This window comes from Pelodiscus sinensis, chromosome 27 (assembly GCF_049634645.1).
Source record: "Pelodiscus sinensis isolate JC-2024 chromosome 27, ASM4963464v1, whole genome shotgun sequence".
NCBI lineage: Eukaryota > Metazoa > Chordata > Testudines > Trionychidae > Pelodiscus > Pelodiscus sinensis.
This window is the reverse complement of record NC_134737.1, coordinates 2,082,226-2,109,364: the sequence shown is the minus strand read 5'-3', so window position 1 is coordinate 2,109,364 and position 27,139 is coordinate 2,082,226. Positions and strand designations below refer to the sequence as shown.

At 42.9% G+C, this 27,139-nt stretch overlaps 1 protein-coding gene across 7 annotated transcripts in view; it reads right to left on the bottom strand.

Annotated features, from left to right (window-relative positions):
* ST7L (suppression of tumorigenicity 7 like) overlaps positions 1 to 27,053 on the bottom strand; it is a 48,440-nt gene extending 21,387 nt beyond the window's left edge. For 2 of the 7 annotated variants that reach the window (XM_075909957.1, XM_075909955.1), the window contains exons 1-11: positions 26,836 to 27,052; positions 17,998 to 18,080; positions 16,246 to 16,408; positions 15,003 to 15,057; positions 14,142 to 14,257; positions 9,388 to 9,466; positions 8,422 to 8,576; positions 6,785 to 6,882; positions 6,114 to 6,228; positions 3,238 to 3,310; positions 1,489 to 1,591 (exon numbers count right to left, since the gene is read on the bottom strand). In XM_075909957.1, coding sequence (XP_075766072.1) covers positions 1,489 to 1,591; positions 3,238 to 3,310; positions 6,114 to 6,228; positions 6,785 to 6,882; positions 8,422 to 8,576; positions 9,388 to 9,466; positions 14,142 to 14,257; positions 15,003 to 15,057; positions 16,246 to 16,408; positions 17,998 to 18,080; positions 26,836 to 27,022 — 1,227 coding nt within the window. In that variant the 5' untranslated portion in view covers positions 27,023 to 27,052. Of the gene's footprint in view, positions 1 to 1,488; positions 1,592 to 3,237; positions 3,311 to 6,113; positions 6,229 to 6,784; positions 6,883 to 8,421; positions 8,577 to 9,387; positions 9,467 to 14,141; positions 14,258 to 15,002; positions 15,058 to 16,245; positions 16,409 to 17,997; positions 18,081 to 26,835 lie in introns of all 7 variants that reach the window. The other 5 variants (XM_075909954.1, XM_075909953.1, XM_075909959.1 and 2 more) reach the window with 5 other exon arrangements.
* Between the last annotated feature and the right edge of the window lie 86 nt (positions 27,054 to 27,139).

The window sequence follows — 27,139 nt, the reverse complement described above, 5'->3', positions numbered from 1 at the left end:
TTGCAAACTCCAGAATTTCCGATGTTTAGAAAAAGCTTTACCTATAGTTAAAACACAGGAATTTGATCTAATACATTTATCATCTGAAATTCCAGAGAAGCAACTACAGGTTGAACCTCTCTAGTTCGACACTCTCTGGTCCAGCAACATCTGTGCAGGATTTTAGTTAGCCAGATGTCCACTTATCATAGGTGTTCAAGTTCCCAGCGGTCTCATAAAGTTTGTTGATAGCCACCAGTCCTGGCTCTCAGTGTTCTGTGCTGTTATTTAGCTCTAAGTTACCCCTAAATATCTTCTAAGAGCTCTGTAAGCAGTGGAAGTGTAGATAATGCTACTAGAAAATATTGACCTCCTGTGGTCCAGCAAATTCTCTGATTCAGCACCAGTCCGACCCTGAGGGTGCCGAACCAGAAGGGTTCAATCTATGCAATTTTGTGACTTATGCCCAAAGAAATTTCTAATTCAAGAACAGTTTGCAACATACAATAATTATACTTCCAATTCAACTTGGGTTAAATAGAGTGTTCCATCAAAGATGCAGTTATAATTTTGCTGCCAAACTGAACAGCTTTCACCTATATCTGCTTCTGAACACCCTTAACCCCGTGGTTGCAATTTTCCCCAAGAAGTTGAATATTGGCAAAGATCAAACCCATTAGACAAGTACCAGTATGGTGCCCTTTTTATAGGTGGGGAAATGAATAGAAATTAAGTGTCTTGTTTGAAAAGTGTTGTGAGATGGATTATACATGGCCACAGTTATCAGGACATGTGGTTTCTAATCCTAGCTCTAACACAAAACTTTGGGAAAGTCATTTCTACACTTTGTGCCTGTTCCTCCATCTGTGAAGTGGGAGCAATTGTATTTGAGACAATTAAATGATTGGTGGCAGAGGTTGGATTAGAAATCAGGAAAACTAGCATTCCAGCCCTGTGCTAATTCCTTTAGGTCATATGTTCTCAGGATGATATCAGCAGGAGAGCGACAATTACTTTTAAACAGACTTTCCATTGTAGGGGCACATCACCATGCAGTCAAATAGCTGCTGCCACATGAGTACAGAACCCATGCTTAAATATGCCACTTGAAGTTTTCCACAGAGCATGTGCTGTAATGTTCTTTACCTTTATTTTGCAACCATTTTATGCTCCGCCCAAAGCACAACCTTCCTATTATGAACTATGTACAAGACTGAGTTTAAAGGCTGAAACAGTTACAAATACGCGTGAGCAGGGAGAAGCAGATTTGCAACCTTAACTGTAACAATCATCAGCAGTAGATGCTTTCATTTCTATCCATGCTACAATTCACCCAGGATTTCCAAGTAGCTTTACATGAGTTATCCTCAGCCTACTTCAAACACAGAGAAACAGTCACATGTTCCACAAGGGCAATGAGGCTCCAGGACAACTGCAAATGGCAGCTGTATTTCAGATAGAAAGGTAAACTGACCCCCATAAGGAGAAAAAAAAAAAGTCAGTTCTTACCTTTGGGACATGAGGGTTAAATTCCACTGCTCTGTGAATTGCTTCCACAGCATTAATTTCTGCTGTGCTGAGCCCTCTTCTGGAGGCTGTTTCTGGAGAGAACCTGCATGGAAAACCCAAACCGAACAATTTACTAAAGAAAATACAAACAAGAATGATACTTTAAGATTGAAGCTCATCATAAACTGTGGGAAAGACTGATTGCTGAGAATGAGAAAATTGCCTTTTGTCTTAGCCCTGCTTTGCTCTTTATGCAGCTAACCACCAAAAGATAACTAACTCAGATAGCTTGATTACCATCCGTATTCATGTGCCACAGGCATCTGAAGCTTTTGGAAACAAAGTGGCACTACTTAAGGTTTTTCTCTGGAATATTATCAGGGCTGTTCTCCACTCTGGCACTCCAAGTGCAGAAGGTGAGGGGCTGTAAGAGAGCTTCAAAACCGTGCCTCTATAGGCTCTGGTTACAAAAAGAATAATAATCCACAGATTTTGAGGAATCACTGCCACCATCAAGTGCTTTTTATCCCTAAAAACCGGGGTGAACACTTGAAATCACCCCCAGGGGCACCCCAAGCTCTTTTGCCCCCAAAAGAGCTTGAAAAAAGAAGAGAGAAAAACAAGCTGCAGTCTCTGGTAGCTGACCCTTCAGTCAGAGGCCTGCAGAGACACACAGACAGACCTTCCAGGACACAAGAATCAAATCATCACCTTAAAACCAGTGATTTTAATTACAAAATAAAAGATAAACTTGATAAAGCATACTTGGTTGCTAGATGTTACAGAGCACTAAGGAAAATAAATTTTAAAACAGAAAATTTTCTGGGCACAATGCAAGGTAGTAATAGTGAGGGGAGGCATAGATTAACACAGAACAGTTCAAACCAAATCACAAAATAAAGAAAATTACCCTGAACGCAACTGGATTCACTTTTCCCTTTTACTTACTTCTAATTTTCTCTTTTTTCAGTCCTCCCCCATGCCCTGAATTCCTTGGAAATATGGCAGTCCTGCCTGGGTTTAAATCATTCTGTGTCTCTCAACTCCTCGTTTATCTCTCCCCCACAAAGAAAGCAGGCACGGAATCTATAGCCAATTCAAATTTCAACCCTCTCATCTCGACTGGTTCTCCAGCCCTCTGGCCAACACCTTTGCTAGCTACCTGAGCTTACTCCCTTAGTCACCAGATACTGGTCAGCACTCCTCCTATCCATTACAAGCATAACAAACAAGATGTTCAAGTGACGACTAAGATGCTAGAAACATTTCCATCTAAAAACTGGACTGAAAGCCGAGTATTCAATTAATGTTATAAGATTTTATGATGACATACACTAAGAGGGAAAGCTAAAATTAGCTGGAGCTGCAGTCAGCAAGCAACCAGAGAAGGGGGAGCACCAGACAAACTCCATGTAGGGTCAAGCATCAGTCTTCCACCCACACCCTCCACCATCTCAACACATACTCAGGAAGAGTGATCCATCTAAAATACAGAAGAGTGAAGATGATGTATATTTGGATGGACTAGTTGTGGGAGTAGTTTATACCTTAAGTGAAGTAGGAGAAAAATAGTAGTAGAGAGAAGCCAGACATTTGTTCATGAATAAAGAAAGGATCTGTCTTCAGAGATGTCAATGCTACACATGGGATTTAGAATTGTGTTTGTTTTTAATAATTGATTCATCTTTTCATACTGGAATCCAAGATTAGCATTATATACTTATTTCAGTGGTTTCTGTGTTTACTTACCTATCTGAAACAGCTCTTGCCTTCAACAGTGCTGCTGTGTAACATATTGCTGCTGATTTTGGAAGACTTATATCTACAGTACAATAAATAGTTAACTTTAGGATTCTAAAGTAAGACAAACATTTTAAATCTGTCTCCTTTGAGCTGAATGATTTGCATATGGGATGGTTCATACAATACATTCAACATCTGGAACATTTCAGTTATGACCAGAAACCTTCAATTCCTTAACTACTTTGCACCAGTCCCCAAAATCCTCTCTCGGAAAAATCCCCTGGTTTTACAGTCCCAATTGCAGGGTCAGGAATTGATCTTCATCATTCATTTCTGAGCACAGCTGTCAAATATGACACTGAAAAAATGAATGTATACAGAGGTACATTAGTTAGTCAAACTAGGGATGTAAAAATGCGTTTAAAAATGTAACCGTGTAACCGCTAAAATCATCATGGTCACAGGTGCTGCGGGGGCTATAGAGCAGAGCCCGCAGTGAAGCCTTCCCAGGAACGGGGCCAACAAGGGCTGTTGCCAGCCCCACTCCCAGGGAGCCAGCATGCAACCTATGGGGGGAGGGGAAAGGAATGGGGGCCCACCAAGGACAGGAGCTGCTCTGGCAGGACACCTGAGACTGGAGCAGCCCCCTTCCTGGGGCGGATGGGGAGCTGCTCAAGCTCCTACTGAACAACCAGAACTGGTAAGCCTCACCCATTAAGGATGAGGCTTATCCATTAAGCTTTTACATCTCGGCTGTGTCTACACTGGCCACTTATTCCAGAAAAGCAGCCGCTTTTCCGAAATAACTTGCCAGCTGTCTACACTGGCCGCTTGCTTTTCCGGAAAAGCAATGACGATCTAATGTAAAATCGTCATTGTTTTTCCGGAAAAACTATGCTGCTCCTGTTCGGGCAAAAGTCCTTTTCCGGAAAAACTGTTCCGGAAAAGGGCCAGTGTAGACAGCCCAGTAGTCTTTTCCGCAAAAAAGCCCCGATCGCGAAAATGACGATCGGGACTTTTTTGCAGAAAAGCGCGTCTACATTGGCACGGACGCTTTTTCGGGAAAAGTGCTTTTCCGGAAAAGCATCCTGCCAATGTAGACGCGCTTTTTCAGGAAATACTTATAACGGAAAACTGTTCCGTTTTAAGCATTTCCGGAAAAGGGTGCCAATGTAGACGTAGCCCTCTAGATTAAACACTCGTTAAAGTGTCTTTAGTTGTGTTAAACACCTCTCAGCATTAAAACAAATCATTTGTAACCTTCAACTTCGTTTTTGCATTTCTTAACTTGAAAAAAAGTAGTACATTTCATTTTCAAGTTCTCATACATTGTAATTCAATGCTGAAAAATGCTAAACACCACAAAGGAATTTAACTAAAATATCTTACGTTTAGTAAGTTTTAGGCCAACGGAAAAGTATCTATTGGTTTTAGGTGCTATAAAGCCTGAATGTATAAAAAGCTTAAATTTGGTCCAAAAATTTGGCCTGATGGCATCAGTGAGAGATAACATTCTACAGTGCAAGGTTACTGTAAAAATAGACAAAAGATTCTGTTTCTAAATAAATTCCTGAATACTAGTCTATGCATATCAGTTGAAATCCTTCTGTTTCTTAAAAACCTCTCTTAGGCTTGTCCATCATGTAACAAGCCAGCCAAGCATCTGGTGAGTACCATATGGGAAGAATTTATTGCAAATTTCTCTGAGACTACAGCCTTCTGAAGCTCACCTTAACTGTTCCAGATGTTTAGAAGGAATCAGTGCCCCTCTAAATAAGATAAGTGTCAAAATTTCTGGACATGAAAAAATCCCATGACCAAGTAAACGTTTTCATTGTGTTAATGAAAAAACCCACACAACACAACATGGGTGGAGTAATATAGCATACTGTTAGAGTGGGCCAGATACTTGGGAAATACTGGAGCCACAGTGAACAGAGCCATTACAGAACACATTGACACCTGGGTGTGAGGAACAGTGCCAGAAATGCTGCTTCTCCAGGCCTCTTCTGAAGTTGATTTAAGGGACAGTTTTGATCACGATTTGTGTGTAACATTGGGACCCCCCTGACCAATAGAAAAACTGCTCTATGAAACACTTCTGTGTTGTAATACTAAAGACAAAAACAAAATAGCTAGGCTCTTCCACAGAAGAACATTTAAACGTATGGGACATTGGAAGCAGCTCAGTCTGGAACAATGTTTCTCAACCTTTTTTTTTTTTTTTATAAACTACCCCCTTTAAAAAAAAATTATAAGTACCCCCAGTATCTACAGTTTTCAGACACACAATTTTTTCTATTATTGCAACACATTTGTTTAAACAACTTAATCACAGCCAGGTGGGCGATGAAATTTTTGGGTGTAAAAAGTACAAAAATAATAAAATGTTGTAAAACTTAAAATAAAAATTCCGTTTTCTCCACATTTCAGTTTTGTTGTGGTACCCCCCACACTTCTCTCAAGTACCCTAAGGGTATTCGTACCACTGGTTGAGAAACACTGGTCTAGAGGATTAGTAATTTTGCAACATCCTGAAATGTAAGGGATCAAATGCTTGAGTCCAGATCTCTCTGACAAACAGTGTTAACAAGTGGTATGAAAGATGCAGGCAGGTGGGAGGAAAGCTCACTCATACTGACTATTCGGGTGAGGGTAGCTGTGCATTGCCTATGAAGGGCTGAAAAACGAGTCAGTAATGAAGGAACTAGGATACATACAAAAGAGGTGCCCTTAGAGCTCGTTTCGCTCCCACTACACAAAGCAGTGGCGTTTTTTCTGGAATTAGAGCTGAGGATTGAAGAATACATGTCACGTGCTCTGTGTTAACATACATAATGGCAAACATGAATGTTTTATGCTTCATGACAAATGTCACTCACCATCATACTTCGCTAAAACTGCCTGGACATCAGCATACGCCTGCAATTCCAGCAGTGCCTCCAGAAGGTTTTCATGAATATTCAACATACTAAGAAGTGGAAACTCTTTCATTAACTGCACATCAGAAAAGAGAAATACTTGTTAATCAAAGCAAGTATCCGTCAATTGCTCCAAAGTACAGTATCAGAATTGCATTCATTTTCCAGTGTTGTTTAGGTCACTGGTTCACATTCTTTATAAATTATCAGCTCTGAGTTGCTAAACCAAGCCAGATGATAAATCTAGTCACATTGTTCAATAAATCCAGCAAGGCATTCAGATAAAACAGAGTGCATAAATATTCAATGCCATGGTTTAAAAGAACTTAATATAATGGCTGATGTGCCTTTAGAACCTTTTCATTCTTTAGTTCTCCCCCACTCCCCACCTCCACCAGCAAAGAGTCCTCCATAATTATAAAGTGCCATAGTATGAAACAGAGCCATATTACGTACACCCATATTATGTACTTCACAGATATCAAACACTAAAATTATGTTGAAAACATTCCTATCTCACTATGAAACTAAGTCCAACCAAACTGTTCCATCACCTTCCTGTGGCTATAAACTAATATAACTCTATTGTCCAAATTATCTGAGTTGTTTATATTTTATTTAAAATGACTTACATCCCTCATCATTTTTACTGCTTCTCTTATTCTTCCAAGTTTCCTTGCGCACATGGCTAGTCTCCTTTTCACGTAAACCAGTACATTGGTGTCTCTTCCTGATTTAAAAAAAATAAAACAATTCATCTCTCTTCTAAAAACTCACTTTCGATCTTTATTTGTTTAAAGTTAAGATCCATGTTAAGATAAGCTTATAGTAGAAGAGGAGTAATAAAAAAGGGTTGTGGGATGTGTTGTGGACATCTCTCCTATAGCTTCAGGGGGTAGCCAAGTTAGTCTGTTACAGAAAAAAACAACAAATGGTCTGGTAGCATTTTATAGATTAACAAAACATATAGATGGGATCATGAGCTTTTGTGGGCACAGCCCACTTCTTCAGATGACCGGAGTTATGAGTTGGGGATATGAACATTCCTGTTTTAGGAATCTATCTACTGTCTTTGATTTTATCTGCTTAGGTTTAAGTATCCATCCTCCAGATACTTAATGATGCTCTGTCTCCCCCCCCCCTCCGTTTTTCTTTCTCTTCCCCGTCCCTTTCCCCTCTCCTATTTATTTCGAGTTTTCATATCCCCAACTCATAACTCCAGTCACTGAAGAGGTGGGCTGTGCCCATAGAAGCTCATGATCCCATCTATATGTTTCGTTAGTCTATAAAGTGCTACCAGACCATTTATTGTTTTTTATCTCTCCTATACAGTGCCTAAAATGGCATGCGATGACATTATTCTCCAAGGGAATGTCTACACAGCATCCTAAACTCGAAATAAGATACGCAATTTGTGCTATGCAAATTGTGTATCATATTTCAAATCTATTTCAAAATAGCTTATTTTGAAATTTGGTGCATCTACACAGCGCCTAATTTCAAAATAACATGCTATTTCAAGCCATCCGTTAACCCTCGTGCAACAAGGTTTACAGGGATGGCAAAATAGCACGCCCATTATTTTGAAAAATATTTCAAAATACTGGGTGGCTTGTGTAGACGCAGGGTAGCTATTTTGGGATACCAAATAGCTGTGCAGTTTAGACGTACCCCAAGAGTGAATGCACAACATCCTTTTCCTAACCAGTAGCAGAGAGAAAAGAGTATAAAACAAACATAAATACCTTCTCAGCCAAAATTCTGGCAGTGGTCCACACACACATTTAAAAAAAGAAAAAAGAAAAAAAAAGGACTAAACCCAACAATTAATTTCAGCTAAGTTCCCAGTCATCATAGGGCAAGAACTTTTGAGTTTCTTTCCACTTACAGGGTGGGATAAAACCAGCGTCCAATGGTAAACTGTACCATTAATGCTTACAAAACCCGTTATTCCCCACCACCGGAGTAGCACATCAAGACATGAAGATACACTACCATGTGTATGCAGAGGCCCACCAACACAGATTGATATATCATAGTGTGATGATGACAAGCTCTGTTTTTTTATAGATTTACTCACACGGCACACCATATACTATTCATACAGCATATTCTGCTAAAATGTAATTACAGAGCAGTACCAACAATGAGTTTCCTTCTCAGGATTTGATGTTTCAACAATTACCCTAAAACCAATCAAGTTTCTCTCATTTTGCTTTTGTGCTCAGACAGAAAAACCTTTGTGACCATTTGGTGCCAAAGTGCTTACTGAGCTGCGCTTCATTCTGGGCACTTTGAGGATGGCAATGCTGTGATTTTTTGTAAACTGTTTCTCCTGCTTTTAGTGCCTGCTTAAAATATTTCTCTGCATCTGTAATAGTTGTTGCTTCTTCCTCAGCGAGGAGAACATATGCAGTGGCACAACTAGAATGGAAACAAAAAAAGAAAGCCACAGACACTCAGACAGAAGTCAATTGTAAGGATTTTTGGTACAAGAAAGTAATGGCATCAAAAATATCTACAGGTTTTTTGTCCTGTATGTAGTATTTGAACATTGATGAAAACCCATTACTAATGAATAAAAATTAAGCCTATAAGAATACTTATAAAAGACCCTGTGAAATATACAGCACCTACCAGGGTATTCACTGGACTACAGTCAAGTGACAAGTGCTAGGAAAAGAGAATTTTACAGTTTTAAGAATTTAAGGCAAATGTCGCAAATGGAAAAATAAGTTTTGAAAAAGGGTCCTTGTTGCTGCAAAGGTGTGTGAGACAATGATGAAGATGGTTCCCTGTGGCCATGAATTCTGATTATGTTAACAACACTGCATACAATATTATTGGGGGTCAGAAATGACATTACAATAACAAGACTTCATAAGGAGTTTTACTTTGTTTTACCTCAAAATAAAGATTTTCTGCTTGTGTACATTATTTCTACTTACCCAAAGACAAATAGCAGAAATCAAACTAATACTCTTTTTTAAAATAAAAAGATAGGCCAAAAGCTATCTTTTAATCAAACATGGGCTAAGCATTGCAGTGTATTCTGATAACCATGTGTTTATTTCTAACTGATGCATAATGGAAAACCCTTACACTATCTGAAGACATTCCTTCTTGCTAATTATAAATTTAAAGAAAAAGTGACACTGTGTCCTGTGTAAAGCACTTCATTCGGTTTTTTTACTCCAGTAACTTAGATTTATCTTTATATTAATTTCAGACTTACTCATTATTTAATTCTAAAGCTTGATATGCTGCTTTGATTCGGGCTTGAGGGCTTCTCTCTCGCCATGCCTTCTGCATAACTGTTGAAAAATGTTTTAAAATAAACCATGAACATAAATGCCTATGTAAGAAACAGCTAAACAGCAATGAAAATTAGAGCTTTTTAAGAAGTAACCCTTGTGTTATTTATACATCAGATCCACTTGCCCAACAATTAGTTATACTCTGAGCTTGACTGTATTCTTCCCTCAGACACATGCAGCAAAAAGAGATTAAAATCCTGAGAAAAGTTTCTTCTATTGCCAGCAGAATATTATGACATCTGATTAGATTACAAATTCCACTTAAAAGGGAATATCTGCAAGGCGATTATTCATTGTTCATTTAAAACCTATTGTATATGCAAACCACATCCTTCTGGTGCACAGACTGGTGTACAATTACTCAATAGGTGCACACTGTTTTTTGGATGCACTTACAGTGGCCCTGGCGCAGACTTGCATAAACTCCTGATTTTTGTGTTGTTATGGGCAATGCTTTTCTTTTAAGGAAGAACATAATATAAACTTTGTTGTTGTTCTGGTGCAGTTTTGTCATGTTAAATCCATGAGTAAGTGCCTCCTCAAAACTGTTATTTAACAGACTGTAAATGGTTAAGCAATTCCTATTAAAGTTTTGGTTGGAAAGCAAGAAGAAACTCAAGTGGCATAACACGTTACAGCCAATTCAAAATATACTATTACTGTTTATCATCTTGTTGAAAGGTGCTACGAAGCAGCTAAAAATACACATAGTTCAGAACATGCTCTTCATCTAAACAATGTTTGAGTCTAGGAGGTTTGTCTGAATTATAATTTTCTGCAGAAGAATTACAGCAAGAGGAGGAATGGGAAGAAAACCAATTCAACGCCGCACATCTCTGGACAATGTCAGCCCCCATTATGACAAAATGGAACCCAAATTCAAGAGCTCATTTTAACAAAAAAAAAGGGGGGGGGGGCAATGTTCTTACCAGTACCATTTCCTAGGCGGAATTAGAATCTTCACACCCAATAACATTTCTGAAAGGACTCCAAAATTGTTTGTTCAGGGAACTGAATATCTGGCCTCACTCAAATTTGATAAGGAAACTGAAGAATCTATACATGTTTCTTTTGGAACTAAAACTGCAACTGTCCAGTAAGAATAATGTGGAAAATATTTGAGTTTTCCTTTGGAAACAAAATATTAGTCTTGGCTTAAAAGACGAGACAATATACTCCATTCGTGCAACAAAAATACATTCCTCATATCAAACATGTCACCAACTAGCTGACAGCTAACACTTCCTGAACTTGACAAATTGATAAGAGTTAGCACCTCATCTGACAATAGCCAGGTAGGGCATACCATTTGTACAAAAATGCTGTACAGTACACCTAAAGAGACATGACTGTTCATTAGTTATGGCCCCAACCGTGAACCTCTTTAAAGACATTAAACTAGTAAAGAACACAGTCCAGGTTTTAAAAACATATAATTAGAAAAAACCCTGTAACCGCTAGTTTATGCATCATCCTAGAATATTTGGTTTTCTAGATGCACAGTCAACCTCACAGCCAGCAGAGACAGCACAAGAGCTCCCTTTTCACCAAACTGTGCAGCTCTGTTTACCCTCCAAAGGGAAAGTCCTGTGGACTACTTTAATAATAAATTGTCTGAAGACAAACAAAGCAAGATGTTTTTTCCCTTCAACAATGTAATTGTTAGTGATCTACCCTAAAACACTAATAAGTTTGCAAACATAGATCTATTATATGGCAAGAGGGTTAGTCCTGTGTTCAGGATGTCAAACCATCTTCAGCTGAACACTCCTCAGACCTGAAGCTAAGTAAGGCTGTATATGGCTTGTTCAATGGGAGAACTCCAAGGAAGATCAAGCCGATGCATGAAGCAGGGTTGGCACTTTTCTTTCTGAGTCAGTATTGAGCTAATGAGCAACCACAGTACTGACAGCAAAATGCTGCTGAGGGACCATTTTTCAGGAGTACTAAGCGTATTGCAGAGTTTACAGCACCTTTTGCAAAAGCAGGAACATTTTCATGACTTAGCTATTTCATATATGTAACACACTTTCGTTAGTATGTCTTTCACCCAGGGATCTGAGTGTTTTGTTTAAACAAACATGAAGCCTCATCATACTCCTGTAAAAAAATTATGTTCACATTATCCCCATTTTACAAGTGGGTGAACTGAGCCAAAAGAAAGGAAGTAACATGCTCAAAGTTACAAAGTGAGTCAATGGCAAAGTTTAGGAGTTTCTTTAAACCTCTAAACCAGGGTGGGCAATAATGTTTGATGGGGGCCACTCCAGGAATTTAGTAAGTGGTCAAGTGCTGCACTGTTCCACGATATTAACGGAGGAGGTGCAGGGTCCAGAATGGAGGCTGGGAGCAGAAGGGAGCTAGGAGTAGGGGATTAGGATACAGGAGGGGATATGGAGTTTGGAAGGGAGTCTGGGTAAGGAGAGAGTTGTGACCTGGTGCAGGGAAGTGGAGCGTAGGAGGCGTCCAGTGTTTGGAGGGGTACGGGTACAGGAGAGGATTCCGACCTGAGGAGGCGTGTAGGAGAGGATGTAGGGTCTGGGAGGGTGTTGTGACCTATGGCAGGAGGGAGTTGAGACTTGGAGCAAGGGATTGGGGTGCAATGTCTAGGAGAGGGTATGTGTAGGAGTGGGGGTAAAGAGGGTTTGGGTTGTGACCTGGGGAAGGGGAGCAGAAGGGGAGGCAGGTTGGGGGGAGGAAGAAGTGGGGTACCAGGTGCAGGCTCTGGTCAGGAGGTTCTTACCTTAGGTAACTCCTGGCCAGAAGCCCAGCTGGAGGCCCGGGCAGGATCCCTGCCTACCATACCCCTGAATGACACTCAATGTGGCCAGCTACAAGGGCCATGTGCTCTCTGCATGCTGGGCACCCTTTGAGGGGCCCTCCGTGCACTGCCTGTGCCACAAGCATGGCCCATGTAGCTCCCATCGGCTGGAAACTGACCAACAGAAACAGAGAGATTGTGTTCGGGGCAAGAGCAGCATGTGAACCCCTCCCCCTGGCATGTATAATGTGCAGAGTGCACATGGCCCCCCGCAGAAAAGCCATTTTGAGTGGCATGTGGGGGCAGGGTAGGCAGGGAGCCTGCCTGAGGCCTCCGCTGGGCCATGGGCCAGATCTGGTGGCTTGGTGGGCTGGATCATATTTTGCCCATCTCTGTTTTAGATTGCACTCCCAATAGAACTCAGTAATGTATCACTAAACATATATTTTGTACTCCCTACATTGCAGAATTATGCAGTTATTACTTTATAGAAGAGATTCTTAACCTGTGGCCCAATCAGTACACTACCGTGGCTCATGTGACATCCTCAGGGACTTACAAGCAGTACACATATGTACCCCATAGTGGTAAATAGGCTGAGAACCACTGCTTCTTTTAGGTTTCCACTCAGTAGTTGGGATCACCTTAGAGTAGTGGTAACCAACAAGTAGTTTGGGATCTACCGGTAGATCTTGGAGCCTCTGACAGGCCATCCTGACTGGTTTGGCCAGGAAGCTCTCAAGCACTGGCACTTCAGTTGCCCCTCCACTCACTGTCGTGCTGCTCCTGCCTTCTGCCTTGGAGCTGCCCCTGGGAGCCTCCTGCTTGTTGTGTAGAGTGTGGGAGGGAGAAGTGAGGGGGCACTGATGTCAGGGTGTTCTTCCTCCCCCCACTCCTGTATCCCAGTTCCACACAGAGAGAGGGGGGTGGAGGGAGCTTGGCAATGCAAATCTCTGTCACTCTCACACACCCCCACTGTCCTTCACTCTCAGCTCCTGACCCAACACATACGTGGGGGGCTGTTGTTCCTTCTTTTACTACTTGCAAAGGTTGTTATTTCATCATTTTTATTTCTCTCTTACGCTTAAATGTAATTCTTCGAGCAGTGAGTTCTAAAATACAGAACTTGTCATGGTGGGAGTCATTATCCTTGTGGTAATTGCTCCTCTGAAAGTGGCTGGCATGTCCCTGCAGCCCCTGAGAGAGGCAGAGCAGGGGGTCTCCACATATCGTCCTTGCCCGCAGACACCGCTCCTGCAGCTCCCATTGATCAATAACGGGGAACCGTGGCTAGTGGAAGCTGTGGGCTCAGTGCCTGTAAATTCCGGGGACCACATGGCGCCATTGCTGTACGTGTCACCTGCTTTCAGGAGTGGTGCAGGGCCAGGGCAGGAGTAAGCCGCCTTAACCCCACTGCTCCACCACCCAGAACCCATTTCAGTTGAACAGTGCCCAGCCAGAGCCTGCTTCCTGAACCCTTGTTCCAGCCCTGAACCTCCTCCTGCCCCAGATGTGAGTTCCAAACTCCTTCCTAGAGCTTGCACACTGAAACCTCTCCTGGACCCCAATCCCCCACCCTGGGCTAAGCCTGGAGCCCCTCCCACACTCCAAACCCCTTGGCCCAAGACCAGAGCCTGCACTCCAACCTCCTACCCCAGCCTGGTGAAAGTGAGCGAGGCGAGGGGGTTGGAGTGAGCAGAGTGAGGCCTCAGAGAAGGGATGAAGCAGGGGCGGGGCCTCAGAGAAGAGGTGGGAAAGAGGTAGATCTTACATTGCACTTAAATTGAAAAAGTGATCTTGTGGTTAAAAAGGTTGGAGACCCCTTCCTTAGAGTGAATATTTCCTATATATTTACGATATGCCAACCATTTCACACATACATCCTTGTTTTCATGTCAAAATAGCTAGTACCTGTATCTGAAGGCCGAAGAGAGTCTGTATCACATGTGAAAAAGGTCTGATGATCCTGAGCAGACAAATTCATGTCGTAGTATGTAAGCGGCTCCTTTCCAGTCACCCATGTGTACCTTTAATAAAAGGCAAGAAAAGTCTCAACACATGCTGGTAACAGTTGATAAAGAAGTATGATGTCCCCAGAAACCAACAGATCATTTGTTAAGTGTATTTTCTAATCGTAAACTTGCAATGCCAGTGCTCTATTCAAGCTTCCAGAGGGCTTCCTGGGAAAAGGCAACGTATGATTTTTGAACCTAAAAGACAAATGGCTTGGCAACTGCCCATTTGAGAAATGCCTCTATCCCTGTGCAACAGTGTCACAGTTATGGTCAACAATGGTCCTCAAGCTGCAATTATCACTGTATAAAGAGAGAACGTGGTTCCCAGAAGGTGTTCTACGTGAGATACTCTACTTTGGAACTTATTCCTCAAGCTTTGGAATGAAATAGCTCAAATCTGTCAGCTTTCAGGGCATGCTGCAAAGCTCAGCTCTCTTCCTGGATTTGAGGGAAAGAGGGTGGTGATGAGCACTAGAAAAGCCGGTGCTTTGCTTTTAGGAAGTTACAGAGTTCACTTTATTTGCAAGAGTATTTGTGTTACGAATATGGGATGAAGGTGCCTAAAACTTTTGACAAATATTTTTTAAGTGTACGACTAGTATAAATCCAATAATTAGCCATGGTGCTCTTTGGAACTCAGCATTATTTCTAAGCAGTGCAACAATGAGAGCCCTGGCAACAACTTAAAAGGTGTGTGTAGGATCCAAGTTCATTTCCACAGCTGCTTGTTACATTGAAAATAAAATGAAATAAATACCTGCTATATTCAGCTCCTCTGAAAAGATTAAGAGGGTTTCTCCACACTTTGCATTCTGCAAAATGAAAGAGCACTCTACTTCAAATCTGAATAAGAGTTCCAAAACTCATCACTTGTCTTTAAATAATTACAGCGCTTTCTGTAAAATCCACGTAACTCCAATTCATCTGAATTCTCTGATCACTTCCTGCCGGACATGACTTTTGCAAAGTCAGAGGTTTTTAGCACTCCAGTCATACAAAAGCACTTGGAAGAAGGGTTCAATGCTCAAATTATGTAATTTTTAGCCTGCAAACTAAAATGTTGGGTGTCAGCAAAAGCCTAGTATTACTGGGACAATTTAATGTGTTTTGATCTCCTGACTAAAACGCTTACTTCTAATAATTATGTAACCTATTAGGCAATACACAGGTTCTTTCTTTCAGCAATTTTAAGAAATGCAACAGTCTTCACAAAGCAATTCTGGATTTTACTTCACTGATTTCCATCATTATTTCTCTTTACTTCTGCAAGTCTCTTGCACTGATGGTCCCAAATAAGAATATCTTCCTCTGATTGTTACCATAGACACTAATGTGAAAAGGCCATTCCAAAATAGAAATCCAACAAGCTGGAACTAGGTTTCTAAGTTTAGGAGAGACACTTAACATGTACCTCAAAGTAGGGTTGCCAGGTGTCCGGTATACTACCGGACAGTCGGGTATTTGCGCTCTTTGTCCGGTAAAAAATAATCAGATAATATCGGACATGTGCAATGTCCAGTATTCTCTGATTTTCCAGTTGTGCACTGGATGGAAGCCTGGCGTGGGCAGGGGGAGCGGCTGGAAGTCGGTGCCACGATCGGCGCTAGGAGCCTGTAATTGCACAGAAGCCTGACGGGGGCGGAGGGAATGGCTGGAAGGTGGGGCCACGATTGGCACTAAGAGCCTGTGATTGCGCAGAAGCCTGGCGGGGACGAGGGGAGTGGCTAGGAGTACCAGTCACTCCCCTCGCCCGGCTTCTGCGCAATCACAGGCTCCCAGTGCCGATCGTGGCCTCACCTCCCAGCCTGGGAGTCCCAGCTGGGAGGCAGGGTTGCGATTGCTGCTCTGGGTGCCCCAGAACGAGGGAGGGTGGCGGCGGGGGGGCTTATTATCCCGCGTTCCATTTTTTTTTGCTCGACCAAAAAAATACCGGGTGTTCGGTATTTTTTGGGAGACCATCTGGCAGCCCTACAGCAAAGTGAAACATTATAAGCAATTACCTGACAAATTCTGCCTGTTTGTCTCATTTTCTCCATTGTTGGCTGAAAAACCTTGTACTGGAGGACTACTTTCTACTCCCCCAATGAGTGGCCTCAAATGGCTCACAGAAACCTGCTCAATGAAAGAGGTGCCATATTTTTGGAAGTACCACAATTCAAATATCTGCAATGGGAAAAGGAGAAAAATTGCCAACAAGTATTTCACTACACAAGTTTCTAATAGACATGAAACAAAAATGTGAGCCATGCGATCATCCCTTTACAACTGATTACAGATAGTATTTATAAAAATTAACAATATTGTATAACTCCTTTCACTAAACAAAAGGAACATGTTTCCCACACAATGTGCAAAGAAAAAAAAATTAAGAAATCTGTCAGATTTTAGCCAAATAATGTATTATCATCCATAAAAGCATACTAACTTCTGAAGCAATGTTAACAAACAAGGTGTCTGCAGCCCTTAATTTAGCACAGTCAAGAGGACTTACCCTTGGAAGTAAGGATTACATGAGTGGGCCTAACTTTGGGTTTCATTCTTTCAAATCCACCTCATGCCCATTTTGTATTACCTGCAATCTGCTTTTTCGACAGCATGTATGTCTTCAGAAAGGGAATCTATTTAGTTCATTTATGACAAGTTTAAGGTCAAGAGTGTTTTTTTAAAACTATTTCCTTCTTTAGGCCTTATGAGGCATTTATGTATCAAATTCTAGACACTGGAGTTAAGGACCACTCTAGAACCACTCATCTGGGTATTTCCATCAACATTAAGAGATAAGTCATTGTGAAATGTTGCAATAACGCATCCATTTTAAATGTCAACAAAATCCACTTTTTTTCTTTAAAGCGGGGGTTTTTCTGTATCTTAATTATGTAAAATGACTAAGGCAAACAACATCCACCTCCTTCTTAATCAGCCTCCCAAACCCTCCATTCATTACTCACAAACAACATTCTTCCTGCAGCTATGGTAAACAAATTGTTTCCTTCACATAAAAAATATGTTTCTTTTCTTTTAACTTTAGCCACAAAAAAATGTCCTCTAAATACAGCTTTGGCTTATTCTGCTAGCAGTGTGTGATGTCTAACAGTGAAAGAATGTTCCAAAAGGCCTTAATCCTGCAACCAGACCTGCCCACACAGACCTACCAGAATTCAGCAAGAGTCATTTCTTTTATAATCCAAGCCCTCTCCCCCCACCAACCTCTCTTTTTAAGTAACTTTTTAGTGGATTTAGCGCCAGTGAAACATCCAAAAAGGATTTCACTCTCCAAGCAATTTGTCCAAACATCACTTGCAATGTGTCTTTGCTGCACACTGCATCACCAGTATTTCACCTATGGCTTGGAGGGACCACCTCCAACAGTGATAGAGGTGACTGGTCTTTGTGGTCTGGCTGCATTGACTGCCAATGAGAGAAAAGCCAGTTGTGGCAGTGGTTTTGTGATGCAAAATATCCATTGGGAAAGGAACTGAGTTTTTCCTATTTAAAACAAAGGAAATTATATGCAATATTGAAGGTTGAGATTCTATTGGCACAAGCTTCAGGAAATCTAGAGTTAAGGTTGGTGTGGGAACATAGCTATGCACTGTTCAGGTAACAATGGATAGAAACTACTGAAGTGTCTTAGTTTCTTTTACAGTATAAGGACACCACCTAGAGACTGGTCAGAGAACAGGAGGGTTTCTTCCATCCTCACTTTAACAAGAGACATGCAAAAGCTCTAGTGAGAAGAGGATTCTACTTACAAATATCAGTCCAGATATAAGAGATGAAGTCCCTGTAAGTGCAACGTAGAATTTTGGAGTCAAAGTGCTTAAGAACACAGTCACTGTTAAGAGGGAAGAACAGCACAATCAATAGGCAGAACTAGAAAAATCCAAACAATATGTTTGAAAGCAACATGAACAACCATAGCACACTAAACACATATACATACACAACAAAATTGCTTAGGTTTTGCAAGGGCCTTAGTAATTTCACAGATGGGAGAATACAGCAAGCAGAAGATGAGAGTTAAAAGAAGATGCTGAACCAAAATACAGCTAGTGTTTGCAGCCAGAATGATTCTATACAAATCCTTTGAACAGACAAACATTGTAAGGCTCCTCTCTGCACTAAAGAAGGACCTTATCAGTTGCATGAGTAAATAATTTATTTTAATTTAAAAGTGAGCTTTATTATTTTGATACAAGTTTCTATGAAGTCTTAGCAAGTAAACTGATGAAAATTCTGTTTTAAAAAGGCACATGTTCTTTCCTAAACAACCTTAGCCACACAGACTCAACAGTGTAATTTTTCTTAATTATAATAAAAATCTGAATCCAACTTCACATCAAAATGTTGAAATGCTAATTCCTCAGTGAATAATCAATGTGTTCCTAGATCTCAAATATTAAAAAGCGTAACAAAAAAGAGTGCACCAAAAGTTATGATGTTCAAATAGATTTGAACAGATTTCCATTCTGTGGTATTTACAGAACAAATGAGACCTCTTCAATGTCCCCTCCCTGCGCAAATCTCACATTTCCAAGTCAGAAAAGCATGTTTGGTCTGAGCTGATCTACCAATCCACTATCGCAGTGAAGCAGCAATGGGAAAACTAGGTGCATATTGCACCACCAACTGGAGTATTACATAACAAAGACAGCCTCTGTTTCCAGTCTCCAGTATCTACTGCAGTCTGAGCATACGCTTAGTTTAATACTTAAAAAACAACAAATAGTTCTGCAGCACCTTAGGGATGAACAAAAAATGTAGATGGTATCATGAGCTTTCGTGGGCATAGCCCACTTCTTTAGATGACGAGTAAGAGGTTCGGGGTAGAAATAAATAGCAGAGAAAGAGAGGGAATGCGGAGGGAAAGGGAAGGGGGGGAATTTGAAAAAATATTATCAATTATAGTATCTGTGCTAACTGAGGCTGAGTGGGCTGTAAATGCCCAGTGCTTAGCTTTTTATGTCATTAGGGTGTGGAATGTAGCACCCCATAAAGGTCAGGTCTTTGTTGAAACCTTGATTATAGGTGTCAAACTTGTAAATGAATTTGGTTTTGAAAAACACACACACACGCACATGCACGCACACACACACACACGCGCCCAGCACAGCAAGTTACAATGCTGTAAAACATCAGCGATGTCAACAGGCTCCTTGTGGAGGTGATTTAGTTGAAATCACCCAGCACTGGTGATGTGGCCACATTGCCAGGTTCAAGCACCGCCACAACAGCACTTTAAGTTGGGAACAGACAAAGTCCTAGGTGAGGATGCTATTACAGAAACATAGTATAATTTCTCTTAAGATAGATTTTAGTAAACTCAGAGAGGTACGGTCCCATGGAAAAGACTACAAGGAAAAACAACTGAAGAGACAGTTGTTTTCAAAGGGACATTATTAAGGGCCCAAAAGCAAACCATACCACTGTGTAAGAAAGATAGAAAGTATGGCAAGAGACCACCTTGCATCGACTGGGAGATCTAACATGATTTAAAAATCAAAAAGGAGTCATATCAAAAGTGGAAATTAGGTCAAATTACAAAGGATGAATATAAGCAAACAACACAAGTATGCAGGGGCCAGATTAGAAAGGTGAAGGCAAAAAACGAGCTCAATCTAGCTAGAGACATAAAGGGTAACAAGAAGACATTCTACAAATATATTAGAAGCAACAGGAAGGCCAAGGACAGAGCAGGCCCAATGCTCAGTGAAAAGAGAGAAACAATAACAGGAAACTTGGAAATAGCAGAGGTGCTTATTGACTTCTTTGTTTCAGTTTTTGTCAAGAAGATCGATGGTGACGGGATGCCTAACATAGTGAATGCTAGTGGGACCGGGGTAGGGTTAGAAGTTAAAATAAAAAAAGAACAAGTTAAAAATTACTTAGAAAAGTTAGATGTCTTCAAGAAACCAGGGCCTGATGAAATGCGTCCTCGAATACTCAAGGAGCAGATAGAGGAGGTATCTGAGCCTTTAGTTATTACCTTTGAAAAATTATGGTCACGAGAGGTACCAGAAGACTGGAAAAGGGCAAATCTAGTGCCCATCTATAAAAAGGGAAATGAGAACAACCCAGGGAACTACAGACCCGTCAGTTTAACTTCTGTGCCAGGGAAGATAATGGATCAAGTAATTAAGGAATTTATCCGAAAGAAAATAAGGTGATAGGTAACAGCCAGCATGGATTTGTAAAGAACAAATCATGTCAAAACAATCTGATAGTTTTCTGTGATAAGATATCAAGCCTTGTGGATAAGGGAGAATCATAGAATACTAGGACTGGAAGGGACCTCGAGAGGTCATTGAATCCAGTACCCTGCCCTCACGGCAGGACCCAGTACTGTCTAGACCAGTGTTTCCCAATTGGTGCTCCGGGGAACCCTGGGGTTCAGCGAAGCAAAACTAGGGGTTCCGCGAGGAGCTGGCACTCCCCCACCCCCTCTGAAAGAGAGAGAGCCGGCTAGCCAGCAGAGGCATGGGCAGCGAGTTGTATGGGCTCATGGTGCCCATGCTCCACCAATATTTGGATCTGGAGCGGGCCCCGGCCCCCCCCCACGCGTCCTCTCACCCCGGTCCCAGAGCATCTCTCCCCTGTCCCCGTGCCCGTCCCCGCCGTGCACAACCTTCACTGAGCTTCTCCTTGCTGGCTGCTGCTGCCCTGCACATACTGGTAGGCGGGGAGATTCCCGGGTGTGACGTAATGTCACGGCCCGGGATTTTAAAACTGCTGGGTGCTGCGTTGCGCCGTATGGCTGTGTTGCGGGTTTGGAGTCCGGGGACGGAGTGCAGACTCTGGCCCCACAAAGTGGAAGGCAGGGGGAAGGGGAAGGGCTGGGAAAGGAAGGGGCTTGTGTGGAGGGGGAGGGGAGAGGAAGGCACCAAAAGGACAGGGTAGAGGAGAGACAAATGCCAGGGGGCCAAGTGCAGACAATGAGAAAAAAGGCAGGAGGGGAGGTGTCAGTGGGAGAGGGACAGAGTGATGCTGGGAGGGGAGAGGGTAAAGGCATTGGAGGCTAGAGAGGGGACAGGAGGTGCTGGGAGAAGGCTTGAAAGAAGGGGTGGACATGAGGGAGGCTGGGATGGAGCAAGTCCATCTTTTACAGCTGTGGTGATGCTAAATATACTATCTAGCCCAGTGATTCCCAACCTTTTTCACATGGAGAAACCCCTAAAATAATTTTTCATGTCCCGAGTAACCCCTACCTATGAAAACGTTTGCTTGGTCAGAAAAAGTTGACTGCGGGGAGCACAATTCAATTACTGCTAAACGCAGAGAATTCTGGGAAGCAGAAGGGCAGGCACAATACAACTAAATATAACCTTAGACACGAACTGACCAAAACAAAACAAAGAGGCAGTTGGTAGTGTACGAAGATTACTCCAGTATTGCCAATTGCCAGAAAAAAATTCCTGCGATATTTCGAGGGATATTTGGAATTGTTTGTGGTATTTCAAAATTTTTATTTATTTATTTATTCCACGATTTCTCGCAGAACCCTGGATAGGAAACACTGATCTAGCCATTGGCTCAAGAAAACTGAGGCAATCATCTATTGCAGACATTTGAGAGTTAATTTTAAGGAGCAGGCCCACCACCTTAACAGCATAAACCTATTTAATCAGCCTCTGACCCTTGGTAAAGGAGAAATGGAAGGAAGTATCTACTGACAGCAAGCATGAAGCCTATGTAGTTCAGCAATAAATGTCATGGTCTAGCATCCCTTCAGTTTGTAATTATACTTGTGACTACTGCAGTTTCATCGAATCGTCACCTATTTCTATATTTGTATCTAGAAATCAACCATATTGTTCTTGCAAATGTGACAATGTGAACAGTAGACTGAATTGGTGTTGAACTCCCACAACTCAGTGAATCTTACAAGCTCAAGAAAAATATCAAGTTTAATCTATTCTTCTCATTCACATGCAGTAAAGCAGACTAAAGAACCCCTTTGTGGCATCAGCTGGAGCAGTGTTATTTCCACAGCACATACAACCACAAGTGACAACCCAAGCTGAGCTGAAATGATGGATATGAGGTAACCAGCACCTTCAGACTGATTGTGGCACAACCAATGAACACAACCGAACAGTCATCATACCAATACAAGACTATTTATGTTACCTAATGGTGATCTACCATCTCCCAAATTAAGGATGTTAAATTTTGATTAATCAACTAATCAAATAGTCGATGTAATTTGCATTGACTTTTTAATTTGTCAATAAGGGTGCCTCTGCCTTTGAAATGTAGCAAGAGCCCTTATGGCTCTTACTACATTTAAAAGGCGGAAGGAAGTGCCACAGGGAGCACAGTCAGCGGGGGACTCAAGCAGCGCTGGGGGGGGGGGGGGAGGGGGAGAAGGGCTCTGGTACATTTCAAAAGCAGGGAGCGTGCGGCCAGTGGGGGATTATTTGAGTCCCCAGCTCGCCCCAGGCTTCCAGTTCCCTGCCGAGTCTTTGCTCCTTCTCCCCACGGAGACCGTGCTTTTAAGCAGCAAGGGGGGGGGAGGAGGAGTTACTAGTCAAGTCACTAGTCGACTAGCCAATAAGGAAATGCACAAATAGTCCAAATGCACAAATAGCAAATGCTTATCAGATAGTCGACTAGTTGCTTGAATCCCTATCCCAAATAACTCAAAACCAGGACAAGAAGGGACATTTCCTGTCACATCAAACAAAACACACAATATTGACAAACCGCAGGGGAAATTTTTAATTCCTGAACATCTCTAGGACTGGTTGAGTGAATTTCAAAGCGCTGATCTTGAGGTGCTGCCTGCTAGTCCATAACCTATGGTTAACTAAGGCCCAGCAAAATCCTTCTAATTGGCACATTTCATAGGAAATAAACATGCCAATTAAACCATCAACCTAACTCTCCCCAGGTCAAGAGAAAACCACAGCACTGAGAGATATTCACTTTTATTTCTTTAACTGCTTTTTACATAAGCATTGTACTAAGTATTAGAACACTGTCAAAAGCTATGTTAAGGTAATGTGTCTTGTATGATAGCCATTAAAAAGAATCAGAATGTATTCTGCACTGGAGGGACATAAAAACCTTGTCTACTACACTAACAAAAGTTACCCACTGTTGTTAAGGATTTGTGTAATAACCATATAAGTTGAAACAGCACTGAACACACTAACGACATTTTTGGAAAATGAAACCGGTCACTTTTTGTTAGGCAAGTTGGAAACTGGTACCAAAATGCTCTGACTCATAATGATTAATGCTGAGACTGCAGATAACAACAAAGGGGTGAGTGATAGCTGTAAATGAATCTTGCTGACTCTGTTCCTTAGCAAGTGTCTCAATTGTGTTTTGTGAAATTTCTTAAGGGACTCATTAGATTCTGCGGCTGCAGCAAATGACGATCTAGTGAATAAAGATAGCAAAAGGTCAAGGATTTCTGAGATTATTTCCAGAATTAAGGGTGACAGTAATAATTAATATCTGTAAATAGAGAGCAATTTCAATCCTTCCAAGAATTTCCAAATATCTTACAAGGGTTTATAGACACCAGGGGCTCGTCTACACTGGCCCCTTTTCCGGAAGGGGCATGTAAATTTCATGAGTCGTAGTAGGGAAATGCGCGGGGGATTTAAATATCCCCCGCGGCATTTAAATAAAAATGTCCGCCGCTTTTTTCCGGCTTTTAAAAAAGCCGGAAAAGAGCGTCTACACTGGCCCCGATCCTCCGGAAAAAGTGCCCTTTTCCGGAGGCTCTTATTCCTACTTTGAAGGAATTCCTACTTTGAAGTAGGAATAAGAGCCTCCGGAAAAGGGCACTTTTTCCGGAGGATCGGGGCCAGTGTAGACGCTCTTTTCCGGCTTTTTTAAAAGCCGGAAAAAAGCGGCGGACATTTTTATTTAAATGCCACGGGGGATATTTAAATCCCCCGCGCATTTCCCTACTACGACTCATGAAATTTACATGCCCCTTCCGGAAAAGGGGCCAGTGTAGACGTAGCCCAGATGTCTAGGAGGAAGCTAATACAAAAAGTTGATGCCTGAACCACACCCGCCTCGGGCACCAATCCCATTCCAGCAGCTAGAGACATGCTGAGCTTCTTTCCAAGTGCTGGTACCTGCCTATTAGCTCAGGAGGTTAGTATCATCCTCTGGCTAACAATTAGTTAAAAACACTGAAGTGTGAAGCCCTTTCCCATTCTCCTCTGACTCCTGGAAGACAAGAAAGCTTTTTCTCTTATGTCCATTGATAACTGCGGCATCCTCAATCAGATGTTATCCAGAATCCTATAGGCTGAAATGAAACTTGTCCATTTGGTTAATTTCACCCACTGTGGACATTATCAACTGGAAATGCTTTCATCCAAAGGTGGGGAGTAGGAAGGAGGAAGGGAGAGTGTGAAAGCAGTTACAGTTCCTCCACTTGCCTGAATCTCCCTGAAAATGTTGTCATTCTATGGTCACAAATGTATTTTCTTCCATGCTAATGTATGAAAGATACACAAAAAGAAAACTACACAAAAATCTGCCAAATGCACAAATTAAACACACTAGAAAAAAAATAAAAATATTGTTTCTTCTAGATTCTTTCAATTCTAGAGATGTTAAATGTTACTTGCAACCATAACGGGTAAGACATTTTAAACTGTTGGTGTCCTCCTACGTATCTGCACAAACTAAGATACATGAAACTAGCCCAGTGTTTTTATTTCCAGTCGTACCCACCTGTAATTAACAACCAGGCCTAAAACCCTGAAGTCTTATCTATCCTGTATGTTAGCAACAAAAACAAAAGAATACTAGTTCAGAACAAATGTCCCTTTAGTCTTTCAACAGTGGTTAGTGCCAGGTGACCCCAGAACAAGTAATCATTCAATGAACCATTTCCTGTTACAGGTGCCCCGCTTCTGATAGAAGCTAGGGATACCATCCCTGCCCATCCTGATTAATAGCTACTGATGGACCTATCTTCTATTAATGTATTTAGTTCTTTTGAACCCTGTTATAGTCCTGAATAGGACTATCCAGAAAAGCAAAGGTATCTTCCTGCTCTACCTTTCTGGGCTACACTTGACAGTGTGCTATACCTGATTTATTTATAATGGGCACTTAACAAAAAAAAATCACAATGATTTCTGGAGCTTGACAAGAATGGAAGAATATATCTATCTGTCTCAGCCACCCTATTTGTTTTCTATGTGCATTTGACAGCACTGTGTACACTACAATCAGTGTCACTATTTTCCCAGTGGGGGGAGACCCTTCACAAATCAACAGGGGATTAAAAAACAACAAACGTGATGGTAAAACCATGCCAGGCTCAGGAGGAGCAAGCAGGGAGGAATCTGGGGCTAAAACTACCTTGGAGGTACTTATTAGAAATTAGTGAGATTTCTCATGCATGGTGGCCCATGAGAAAACTCTGCTGGGCCCACAGGAAATTGAGCAAATGGCTCTGAAACCAAAAACACTCAGGCTACATCTAGACTGGCATGATTTTGCGGAAATACTTTTAACGGAAAAGTTTTTCCGCAAAAGAGCATCTAGATTGGCAAGGACGCTTTTGCGCAAAAAGTGCTTTTAGGCAAAAGCATCTGTGCCAATCTAGACACGCTTTTGTGCAAGAAAGCTCTGATAGCCATTTTAGCCATTGGGCTTTCTTGCGCAAAAAATTAAGGTGCCTGTCTACACTGGCCCTCTTGCACAAGTATTCTTGCGCAAGAGGGCTTATCCCTGAGCGAGAGTGTGAAAGTATTTACGCAAGAAGCACTGATTTTGTATATTACAAAGTCAGTGTTCTTGCGCAAATTCAAGTGGCCTGTGTAGACAGCTGGCAAGTTTTTGCGCAAAAGCACAAGCTTTTGCACAAAATTTTTCCAGTCTAGACGCACCCTCAGGGTTTTAGGCCTGAGTGTTAATAATAGGTAGGCACTACAGGTAACCCTTCTGCTCCACAAATGTTCCCTCAGCCCTGGGAAGCCCTGCCCCCACACACCCCGACCCTCAGTCCGGCCTCCCCACACATCCCCCTATGAGCCCTGCCCCCCACACCCTAATGATCCCTGCCCCCCCACGCACCCTGACTCTCAGCCCAGCCCCCCATGCACTCCCCTACGAGCCCAGCCCCCCACGCACCCCGACACTCAGCCCAGCCCCCCACGCACCCCCCTACGAGCCCTGCCCCCCACACCCTAATGATCCCTGCCCCCCGACACTCAGCCCAGCCTCCCACGTACCCCCCTACGAGCCCTGCCCCCCACACCCTAAGGATCCCTGCCCCCCGACACTCAGCCCAGCCTCCCACGTACCCCCCTACGAGCCCTGCCCCCCACACCCTAAGGATCCCTGCCCCCCGACACTCAGCCCAGCCTCCCACGTACCCCCATGAGCCCTGCTCCCACGCACCCCGACCCTCAGCCCTGCCCCCACGCACCATGACCCTCAGCCCATCCCCCACGCACCCCCTAAGAGCCCAGCCCCCGACGCACCCCGACCCTCAGCCCAGCCCCCCGTACCCCCTAAGAGTCCAGTCCCCCATGCACCCCGACCCTCAGCCCAGCCCCCCCCGCACCCCGACCCTCAGCCCCCCCGCACCCCGCCGCGCCTCTCACCGGCCGCCCAGTTGTCGCGGAGCCGGAGCGGGGCCCGCAGCCAGTAGAGGAGCCCGAGCGCCGCCAGCAGCCCCAGCGCGCGAGCCCAGGGCCCGCCGGCCAGCCCGGCCCCCCGCCGCCTCAGCCGCGCCCAGCGCCCCGCGCCCGCCGCCTCCTCGCCGCCACCGCCGCTGCCGCTCTCCGCCATTGCCGGGCCGGGCGGGGCCGCGCGGGGGGGCGGGCGCGCGCCCTGCGCCGGGGGAAGCGAAGAGCGCAGCACCGCTCTGGGGGGGGACACTGCACTGGGCACTGCCCGGAGATGGGG